General features: G+C 31.5%; 1 protein-coding gene and 1 non-coding gene across 2 annotated transcripts; both read left to right on the top strand.

Moving 5' to 3' along the window:
* Positions 1 to 2,263: 2,263 nt before the first annotated feature.
* TRNAN-GUU (transfer RNA asparagine (anticodon GUU)) lies at positions 2,264 to 2,337 on the top strand. The gene has a single exon. It is a non-coding gene; the product is annotated as a tRNA-Asn (tRNA).
* Positions 2,338 to 10,840: 8,503 nt separating this feature from the next.
* Positions 10,841 to 11,963, top strand: LOC120075502 (uncharacterized). Its single transcript, XM_039028952.2, has 3 exons — positions 10,841 to 11,088; positions 11,172 to 11,348; positions 11,834 to 11,963. The coding sequence occupies exons 1-3, from the start codon at positions 10,841 to 10,843 to the stop codon at positions 11,961 to 11,963; spliced, it is 555 nt and encodes a 184-aa protein (XP_038884880.2).
* The last annotated feature ends 35 nt before the right edge of the window (positions 11,964 to 11,998 follow it).

The following is an 11,998-nucleotide window of genomic DNA, read 5'->3' as shown; positions in this document are numbered from 1 at the left end:
TAATGTTGTAGTAATCATACAGATCATCAATCAAGCCATTTAAAATAAAATTTTTACATAAAAAGTCTTTTTCTTCCCAATCAGCAGCTGTTTTTATTTGTTGTTCAGTCAGATCTTCGTTCGAAACGATTGGCTTATCTGTGGTACAAGCGTCGACAACTTTCTTACATAGTAAGGAAAAACAACATCTTCTGCTTTCACCGTTTGAAGTTCGTTCATTCGAATAGGAATGAACGGTTAAGGTCGAAAAACAACATCTTCTGCTTCCATCGTTTGAAGTTCGCTCATTCGAACCGGAATGAACGGTTGAGGTTGAATGTCATGATGTCGTTATTACTTATGAAGGCCATTGCAGTAGCAGCAAATGGAAACGTGTTAAAATTGTTTGAACCAGCTACCCTTTGACCGTGAAACTTGACAGTAGCGAACAGTCACGAACGACAGTTGTCAGAAATATGAAACCTGCAAAACAGAAAGTCGTTATAAGCTGAGTCACGTATCTCTTTAAGACGCGCGACTATGCCCAAGTATGCAAGCAGTTTAACAGTATTGCCACGTTGTCCTTGGAATAAAACAACCAAAAAGTGTCTTAATCGAAAATGTACCATATTCGACCGAAAAATTCACATTGTTCAGATTGATTTGCTCAGAAAACCAAAACGTAAAAAGAAAGGGGTCTAAGAGAGAATTCTGTGAAGTTTTGGAAACAAAGAAATAGAAACTGAGATGATAAAGAAGGCCTACGCCTTTTTATAAGCACGAGGATCAACAGACTGCTGATGCAGAGAACGGCCAGTCGCTGATCGTATAGCTGCGCAACTTCCACGGAGCTATAAAACGTACAGGCGCGCGCATAAAGCGTGTGGACAACTTGGACCAGCTTGCGAGCGACACGTGTTGGTTTGGTTTCATTGAAAGATTAAAAAGAAAAAAAATAATTATAAAAGTAAAATAAAATTAAAAAAATAAATTTTTTATTAAAATATCACACACACACCTGACTGCACGATGCGGGATATCCACTGTACCCACAATATCAAAGCCAAAGTCCAAGATGGGAGTATCAGAAGGAGACTCCTCTCTAAAAACTAATCAATGTGGGGTTCTCAATCAAAAGTTTTTTTGCTTTTCTTCTAAAGTTTGAATTTTCACCTGATACCAACAAACCAATATCATAAATCTCAAGATTTCTTCAGTTCCATTCTTTGAACTTTAATTTTTAATCCCATGGAATTGTGTACCAAGGTTCTCGTGTTGACAAATCTCAACAAAATAGTGTGGTTGAAGGCAAAAATTACCATCCTCTTGAAGTAGCATGTTTGCTATGCTTCAAATCACACGTTTCAGTAACTTTTTTTGAGATGAAGTTATTCTAACAGTTATACAAGTCAGAATAAAGTCAAGATCGAAATCAAAATCTTGAAGTCCTTAAAATGATCAAAGAGATGACAAAAGTGGTGTATGACAAATTAAAGATAACAAATATATTGTTGTAAAGAAAGGTTTTTGCTCATCTACCCAACATCCTATTCAACACATCACTTATATTACACTAATTTATCACCACTATTTAAAGCTTTTTGGGCGCTCTTTAGGCTGCATGTAAACTTCCAACATAGTTCAAGAAGCTTTATAAAGAGTTGAATGCTAGAGGAGTCACGCATTCTTGAAAAGATGTGTATGATAAAAATAAATGGTTTTAACTATTTCAAAATGATTATCAAATACATCTTTAGATGTCGTATGAATACTAACAATTTGTATAAATACGAATTTAGTATTTGTTGAGTGAGTTTCATGTTCTAGGACTATGATTTGATAATTTAAGAATAAATTCTAGGGATTAAAGATTAAGTGGAATATATTCATGTTCTAAAGTTGTATGAAAATTTTACAGGGAATATACTATTAGGGAAAGTGTTCAAACATTTTCATATTTCTATATACTACACTTTTTTTTTTTTTTTGGAACTATAGCTTCAATCGTGGCTAATAATAAAATTCTTTCTAGAGATTGTAGGTTTGGAATTTGAATCCCCGTAGTCTATCCTATTATAAATATATTTTTTAATTTAATAAAAAAACTTTTTCAAAAAAGAAATTGATTCAACAAAAAGTTGTGGATTTTTGTTTTGCTTTTATTTTTCTTTTAAAATATCTATGGATTATTGTATGATGAGGTGTAAGTTCAGAATTTTAAAATTTTATAACGGGGTCAATTACGGATTTCTTAAGAAATTAGTTTAAATTAATCTCATAAGTTGCTGGAATAGCTCAGTTGGTTAGAGCGTGTGGCTGTTAACCACAAGGTCGGAGGTTCAAGCCCTCCTTCTAGCGATTTTTTTTTCCCATCTTTTGTCTGCCTAAATCAACCAAAAAATAAATCCAACTGACAAAATAAACCAAATTTGAATAAAGTTTACAACAATTTGAGGATACTAAGGATTTTAAAACATAATTGAAACTGAAAAAAACAATTTAAAACCAGAATTGTATAAGATGTTCTCAAAATCAAGTTTTTTTTTCCCCCCTTTTCTTTAATATGTTTTCGAATTAAGTTTGATAACATATTATTGTGGAAAGATCTATTAAATTTAGTATACAAATTTCTGAGGTAATCTGTTTCTGGAAGTAGATAGAAATTCTATCGTAGGAGTTATGAGGAGAAAAAGGTTGGTTCCTTTTCTTAAACAAAGAAAAAAAAATCAAAAAGAAAAAAAACGGTTTCCTTTTTGTTAAATTTTTAGGTATAAATCGAGAGATTTGAAGTACAAATATTTTAGTCCTCAAAACAATACCAATTGAGCCAAGTTCTTGTTGGGGTGGTTTCTTTTTTATTAATAGTTTTGCTTTTCATTTAGTATAATATAATATGACATGTTTATATAATATTGGTAGTGATTCATGTAAAAAAACAACGTAGTTTAGCAGATATCAAATTGTATCGTGTCGACTTCGAATTAGAAGTTTGATTCCTAACCCTGCATGTTGTTGAAATAAATAGTAATTCATTTTTCTCAAAAGAAAAAGAAAGAAAAATAGTGATTCATTAAAACTAGTACCATCAACCTCTTAAATATGTCACATAGTTATTGACCATCGATCAATTGTCACATGTACGAAGACTAAGAACTACGCGGTTCAAATTCCTCTACTTTTTTATAGAAAAAAAACTAAATATGTAGTTCAATGGTTAATTATTATTAATTAATTTACAAGTATGTTTAGAATAAAAAGAAGTTACAAATATTTATGTATAATTATTAAATAATTAATCGTACAATATATAATACATTATTTTGAATACACTAAAATTATAAGAAAACGAAAAAATAAAGAAAAAGAAAAAGAAACACAATTCATTCATTGTTTCAAAATATTAGGATTTTATTTCAATTTTGAGTTTTATTTCAGTTTGGTCTTTCAAAATTTATATTTTTTATCTCAATTTTTCATTAAATACTCACATCAGTCATTATTGTTAATATCTATTAATTAATTTAAAGAAATCATGAAAGAAATTTTAGAAGTAATGAAAAATAGTGAAGTTTAATTAATTAATTCTTTTAAATTTTTAAAATAAGTAATATACTTGAATTAATTCTTTTTAAGTTTCATCTTTCACAACTAGTACGTTTTTTGAAAATTCGTTAAAATAATTTTTCTCTATGCTTCTCGGCTGAGGTCAACCGCCAAGGTTTGTGTAAAAAGTCATTTTTTTTTCAATTTATATTCAAACTATCAGCTCTTTTAAACTCTCTCGATAGAATCTCGACTAGGATGAAGAACGAGATTCATATAATTTTCCCAAATCTTAATCTTTCTGATTTTCACAAAATTTGAAAGTCACAATGTCAAATATTATAGAATTTAGAGGAATTCGAAAAGATAATTGATAAATCAAATTGAAAGTTCGTGCAAACATAAATTGGGTATAAGATTTGCAAAATCATGCAATATTTTGTATAATATTTGGGATAAATTACGTGAGAAATTTTGAAAATAGGTAAGATTTTATATAAGATTTGGAAAGATTGCATAATATTTGAAAAAAATTATGTGGATCTCGGTGTTCATTCCAGGCAAAATTGTTCTGAGAAAGTCCAAAAGAATTAATAGTTGAATATAAGATAAAAGTGTTATTATTTTATTCAAATTCGTGTTGATCTCAGTCGAAAAGGATCGAGAAAAACTATGTTAATGAGTTTTAAACGAGAGTGGTAGTTGTGAAAAGTGAAACTTGAAGAGAGTTATTTCTGACAATTTCCGTCTAAATTTCTTGTTTTATTATCTACTTTCTACCAATTTTCTAAAAAACCAAACTAAGTTTTAACAACTAAACAAAGTACCTCTTGCAAAATCAACATATAAAGAATTAGAAAACGTAAAACAACAAAGAATCGACAAATTTACGTGATTTGTGTTAGCTATGTCCACGTGGCAAAGAGAACAATTTTATTAGAAAATGTTACAAAATACGGAATGAATGACACTTTTAGGATTAAACAGTTTATATAATATATTTCTCTAAACTCTAGAGTCATAATTGTAAATAAACCATAAATAATCTAATATGCTAAATACAAATTCAACTTGAGTTTCAGGGTCGTCTCAAACGTCAGACAATAAATTCAAAGCATTTTAACCATAGTTTCTAGTTTTAGAATTTGTTTGAGAATTCAATTTTTTTTTTTTTATTTATGAAATATGACCATCATCGTAAGAAGAGAAATTCTATTTAATTTTAGAAACCTAAATGATTGCTGAGAATGTTAAAGTTTAACGATGTAGATCTGTAAATTGCCTTGGGATGAATCAGAGTTAAGATTAATAATAAAAGTCCTACAAAAAATGAACTAAAGTTATGATGACTGTATTCTTATAATTTAATATTCTACTCAGTTTTATGAACAACTAAATATAGAAATATGCAGCTTCTTTTAGATTGGATGTAAATTTCCAACACAATTTAAGAAACTTTAGGAAGACTTGACTGCTACTAGAATTATAGGCGAGTTAATCGGAGAAATATCGTCATTTTTTTTAAAAAGTTAATTAGGTAAAAATGATTGATTTCAAAACTATTTAGAAAAAATGGGTGAAATTTTCATCCTTATTAGAATGTATCTTCGGGAGACGCATTTTACCATTTTTTTTACTATCGAGACTGAATATGTCTTCTAAAGAGATTGCATTCAATTTATAAAATAAAGAAAAAAAAATAAACGAATGGTCAAATTGTGCATGTCTGAATACATCTGTTGAGCAGGCGCATTCAGATAACTCTTTCTGAGGTTTGTGGGCGCAGCTGACCTCGTTGACTCTGGTGGTTTTTCCACCATTTTTGCCTTCATCTTCTTCACATTTTCTCTCCAACATCCAACAACCATCTTTTCTTTTACCATCTCCCTCATATTTTCTCCCTCAAACAACCATCTTTTTATCATCTTTTTCATATTCCTCCCCAAATCTGACAACAATCTCAATTTTTACCATCTTCCTCATCTTATTCATATTACTATTTTATCCTAGTTACTAAACAATTTCGGTGCAACAATTTTCTTTTGCTAAGTTAATATATTTTGTTATTTAATGAAAAGTTAAGTTCTCCATGATTTTGTGGGTTTTTTTATTATTATTTTATTTAGGTGGATATTGTTTACGAGAAAAATTCTACAAAAGATCATTCAAAAGTTATACATTTAGTTATTTACTTTTATTTGAAATTATGTATATTATTTTTTACATTGGTCTAATATTGGATGTTTTCTTTTTAAGAAATAATTACAAGCTTGGTTGTGAAAAATTTTGGGGATTTGTGTTAAAAAAACAAGAATATAAATAAAATTAATAGTGATGTTGATGTACGGTAATGTGACATAATTCAAACCATCTTTATCATTGATTTTTTTTAGAAATATCGAATGTTTAAATATCAAATTTATTTTGGATTTTTTTAGACTTACTTTGTGTTATATACACTCTTATGTTAAAATAAGTTGTAAATCTAATAAAAATTTAACTAAAAAATTATATTATTCATCATAATATTTAAAATTTTATGATGATTAAAAAACGAAGTTGCATGTCTATATAAGAGAATTTTTATCATTATTTTTTAGAAATATTGAATGTTTGAATATCAAATTTATTTGCAATTTTTACTTTGTGTTATATGCACTCTTATTTTAGAATAAGTTGTAGATATATTCAAAACTTTAATAAAAGACTAAGTTATTTTTTTGTAAGTATAGAGTCAAAATGAAATAAGATTCTTTTTCATTTGGACATAAAATCAATATATATGAAATAATAAAGGAGAAACGTATGAAGTATAACATTCTTTTTTATTCAATTATCTTTTATTAATTTATATTCTTTTAAATTAAACATGAATATATGTTTCGTAAGATGGATATTACTTTAATTTTTTTTTACAAAAAAGGTTATTAGCAAACTCTAACATTTAAGAATGATCAATTCATTCAAATTATAATACTATTGTGTCATGAAAATTGAAAATTTGTTTGATATTAATTTCTTGGGAAATAATGTTCAATTCGTTCAATTTAAGATACTATTGTAGTCCTGGAACTTTATTAGTCACCATTCTATAAAGATTATATATCTATTAAAGATCTACTAAGAATTGAGATATTAAATTTAGACATTCTAATATAGATGGAATTAATTGTAAAAGGTCCATATAAAAAACAAAAAATAATATCCTAACTAAGATTTGACAAATTGATATTGCAAATGGTAATTACTTGATAGCACCGAAAATGTGCTTTCTCTCTCTCCTTAATTTGGGATCGTTTGGCTATTTAATGTGTTGAATTGATGTTTTTATAGGTCTCAAGTGTACAAGAGGTTGAATGAAGCATTTGGAGCAAAAAGACGATAAAATGACCAAGTTGGGAGCTAAATCACACAAAAAAGGAAAGAAGGCCGAAGAATTACAATTCTGCCCTCAGTTGGAACGTTGCAACACTCAAAAGAAGCGTCGTGCAACGCTCTAAAACAGAAGCGATATATTTTTGCGTAGAACAAGGTAGCGTTGCAATACTACGAATGTCAGACAGAGGCGTGTGCACTGGCTTGCACAGCGTTGCTACACCCTTGCACAACGTTGCAACACTGTAACGCTTGCTATATATCACATTTTCTGTCTAAAACGTAGGTTATCACGCCGTTTTACCATTTTTGGGCTCTTTTTTTTTCTCCCCTCAATCAAGTACTGTAATTTTTTTACCATTTTTAGCATCATAAAGCTTGATTATTGGTTTTAGAGCATGATTTGTGGCCAAGAGATAAGTACCTAGCTTGGGTTTTGTAGTTTATCTGCATTCCTTCTTTATTCTTGAGAACTGGGTTGTAATATTGCTGAGATTGTTATAAATTTTATGAGATTTCATCTCGAATTGTTCTTCAATCTATCTTGCATGGAATAATCTGACAAATTAGCTATGTTAGTATAATTGATTGCTTTGATTAGTCCTAATTTGTGATCGTTAGGTAGTTAATCACCTAGAAACAAGAGTTAAGTAAGTTTGTGAAGTCAAATTGGGATTCTATTGGATAAGTATTACTTTCTAATCTAGATAAATCTCTCTAAAATAGTTGGTTAGACAATGGAAATCAACTATTCAGCTTGGCGTCGCCCTTAATGTTAATGCTTGTTGTTTCATTGATTAGTGGAGGTTTCTCGCTATTTCTTTAAATTAACTCGATCTTAAGGACTATCGGTTAGTATCTAAGCGAGTAGGCTAGCTTTAATTCGAAAATATCACATTAATCTTATGATTAAATCCATGATAGAATTAAAAGGGAATGGAATAAACTAGGCTGACCCAAGCTAGGTGTTTTTATTCGATTGATAACTTTCACACAAAAATTCACTCAATTCACTTCGTGCATTTAATTTACACCGCACTATTTTAATTTTCGCATAATTTATGTTAATCATTTTTACAAACCTTAATTTTTAACATTAAATTTACATTGATAGTCGTATTCTAAACGATCCGTATTCGTAGTGTCACCAAGATAAGGTATTTAGCCTTATCCATTGATAGCTGTATTCTAAATTAAGCTAAGAATAATAGCTCTTTTTAGGTTCATTAATGGATTTTATGTGTTTATTGTCTTATTTTGTATGTATAATGCACTGAAGAGGTAGAACCAAGAAATCGGAGTCAAACGGGACTAATTTAAAGCAATTTAGAGGTGATTTGAGCAGTTAGGCTTCAAAAGAGCGAAAATTACGAAATTGCCACTATTATAGGGTTGCAATGCTAGCCTGATGCTCTACGAAAAAATGTGCAACGTTGGAATGCTATTTGCAGCGTTGCAATGCTCCGAAGTTGCACAACGCCAGCATTGCGACACTACGATTTTTTCTATAAATACTCCCCGTCGGCCCTAGGTCAAAACATGCCAAATTTAGGAGGCCAAATTAATGGTCGCCGAAGTAAAACTTTATCCTTCTTCTTTTTCCTTCAATTTTCAGTATCTTTAGGTTATTTTTATTTTGTTTTTGGACTATGGACGTGTTTTGGATTGTATCCCATCGGTTTGTCTATGAATCGATGAGGTAATCTTTCATTTAGTTCTTAGATCGAGTGTTCTTATATTTTGATGAATTTTCTGTTCAATTTTGTGCTTTAATTCAGAATTATGTTTTTCTTGAATCTCGTTTAAATTAAACTTGCTTTATGTGTTGGATTGACACCCCTATCATGATCGCATGTCTTCGCTAGTTAATTTCAAGCTTGCACGCATCCTTGTAATCATCCATGCTTTGAATTTACCCTTGTAGCACATATTAGAGAGCATGCTTAGATTTATAGGGTGGTCTTGAATCTTTGCATCGCACGTTTAATCCAGATTCAAAGAATAGATTGGCACGTTTAATCCAGATTCAAAGAATAGATTGATTATTTGAACATGACTGTCCTGATACTTAATCAACATAGTTAAATCCTGAATCTTAATGCATGTGTTTCTAGTCTTTATGGCCGCTGGGGACCCAATGGCATCTAGGAACATATAGGTTAGTTGAGGCATGGTCTTTCCAACCTTAATTACGAATTGGGACGCTCGATTGGTTCAGATTAATTGATTTCGGGCTTTTAGAGATTAGTTAATTCGCATCGATTGGGTAGCTATGCATGCACAATTCGAATATATGATATGTTGGCTTAAAACAACGATTTAAATTACATTAAATGGCTACTTGATCCGAGAACTACATGAATCCATTACCATTTCATATATCCATTGAACTTTACTTTTACTTGCATGTTTTCGATTTCAAAACCAAAAACCAAAACTCAATTTTTATTGTTTTTCCACGGTCAAATCTAACCCAAAAAAAAATTAATTCTTCGTTTCTTTATTGTTCGACCTCGTACTTACTACTGTTGCTATGTTTTAGTAGTGATAGAAATAGTTCGGTGATTTTGTAATTTTTTTTTACCAGACTTGAAGCTTATTAACGACGTAAGTTTTGAGCCTATCATCCATCTACTTCAGACCATTTAGGTTATCACTTAAATATGATCCACCTATATATCTCTACCTACATGTTTAAGCTTAGATGATAACCTTGGATATTAGTTTATTGGTTTGTGGGTTTAATACTACTAAATGTCAAATAAAACATCTCGTATTTTATTAAATAAATAAAATTTTTGTACAATACTACGAGATTTAGGGCATCAACCCCAATAATTTCTAAGCTCCCTTACCCCACAAACGTGAGGGACGTTTGATCTTTTCTTGAGCATGCAGGTTTCTACCACAGGTTTATCAAGGATTTCAGTAAAATTGCTCAGTCAGTGACCTCTCTTCTTCAAAAGGGCGTGGCTTTTGAATTTAGTGATGAATGCAAGGTAAGCTTTGACGTGCTAAAGCTTGCCATGTCACGTGCTTGAGTTATTCAGGCTTCTTGTTGAGATTTTCCCTTTGAGATCATGTGCAACATGAGCAACCGTGCTATTGCAGTGGTTTTGGGCCAAAAGGGGGATAAGAAACATCATGTGATCTACTACGCTTCAAAGACCTTGAACCTGGCCCAATGCAGCTACACACGATGGAAAAGGAATTTTTAGTTGTTGTCTTTGCTCTTGAAAAATTTTGTTCTTACATTATTGGATTTGAAGTAATTGTTTTTTATGATCATGCAGCTTTGCGGTATCTTATGTAAAAAAAGGAGTCCAAGCCCAGATTGTTGAGGTTCTTCTCCTCTAGGAGTTTAACTTAAAGCTTCAAGAAAAAAAGGGATGTGAAAATGTTATCGTCGATCACTTGAGCAGACTTGTAGCAGAATGTGGTTGTCTCAGTTCTGATGGAGACTTCCCTAACCATACACTAATGCAGGTAGATGGCATTTCCATGACTCCCTAGTATGCTGACCTCGTTAACTATTTGACCACATGTGAGTTTCCTTATGGAATGAATAAACATAAATGTGATAAAATCAAAAGTTGGTCAAAATATTATGTCTAGGAAGAGCCTTTTTCGTGGAAATTCTATTCCAATTAGGTTGTTAGGAGGTGTGACCCTAATGATGAATTCTTTTCTGTTTTAGCGTTCTATCACGAGCATGCATGGACACTTTAGTCCCAAACGAACTGCTAAAAAAGTCTTAGGTTCTGGTATGTATTGGGATACTTTGTTCAAGGATGCATATTTCCTCTATAAGACAGGAGGTCTGTCCCGTAGGAATGAAATGCCCCAAGTCCCCATTCTTTTCTATGAAGTATTTGATGTGTGGGAGATAGATTTTATGGAACATTTCCTTTTCTCTTGTGGGTTTAGGTATATTTTATTGGCAATGGACTATATTTCCAAATGGGTGGAAGCAAAGGCCACTATTACTGATGATGCTAAGGTTGTTGCAGGGTTTTTGAAGGCTAACATCTTATGCAGATATGGCTTCCCCAAGGCAATCATCAGCGATCAAGAATCACATTTTTATAATCAATTCATCGCTTCCTTACTGAAAATGTATGGTGTACAACATCGTATTGCCACCCTGTACCACCTTCAGACGAATGGGCAGGCAGAGGTGTCAAACAGAGAGTGAAGATCATTTTGGAGAAAGTGGTCAACCTAGGAAGGAAAGATTGGAGCCTTCATCTTGATGATGCTTTGTGGGCTTATAGAACAACCTTCAAAACCCCTATTGTGATGTCTCCCTATAGAATGTTCTACGGAAAAGCTTACGACCTTCATGTTGAGATTCAACATAAGGCATATTGGGTAGTAAAGCAGTGTAACTGGAACAATGAGGTACCTGGTGAGGCCAGAATTTTGCAGCTCCAAGAATTGGAAGAGCTCAAGTTGGAATCACTTGACAACTCTCTGATTTACAAAGAAAGGATGAAAAAATTTCATGACCACATGATCGCACCCAAGGAGTTCCAGGTAGGACAAAAGGTTCTTTTATACAATTCTCATTTAAAATTTAGGTCTGGAAAACTTCGATTTAAGTGACTTGGGCCATTTGGCATTTCTCATGTTTACCCTTATAGTGTAATAGACATTATAAATCTTGAGATAGAGAAAATTTTAAAAGTGAATAGGCATCGGTTGAAAGTCTTTTATGATGGGGAGTATTTAGACTGCTTTGACATTGCCTACTGGTTGAACTCATCGGTTTAAATCTGATAATGAGCCACCACAGTTGAGCAACCAACCCTAAAAATTTGCACCTTTTGGAGGTAGCCAAACTTTAAATTTACTTTCTTGCCTATATTAGATTTCATTTCCGTAATTTTTCTTTTATCATTGAGCCTAATATTTTCTATCATTCTTGAATTGTTAGGATTATTGGTGGAGAAGAGCTTATTCGAGTGTCTCAGATCCTTCCTTCACTCTGTTATTCAGGGAAGTTTTTTGATCCGTCGTGCTTTATTTTCAATTACATTGAGGACAATGCGAGCTTTATAAGTTGAGGGTGAGGTGTTTTGATTTTGGAGCTGATTTTTTT

This window comes from Benincasa hispida, chromosome 4 (assembly GCF_027475165.1).
Source record: "Benincasa hispida cultivar pf3 chromosome 4, pf3_genome.v1.1, whole genome shotgun sequence".
NCBI classification, from domain to species: domain Eukaryota; kingdom Viridiplantae; phylum Streptophyta; class Magnoliopsida; order Cucurbitales; family Cucurbitaceae; genus Benincasa; species Benincasa hispida.
This window is presented reverse-complemented; position numbering and strand designations above follow the sequence as displayed.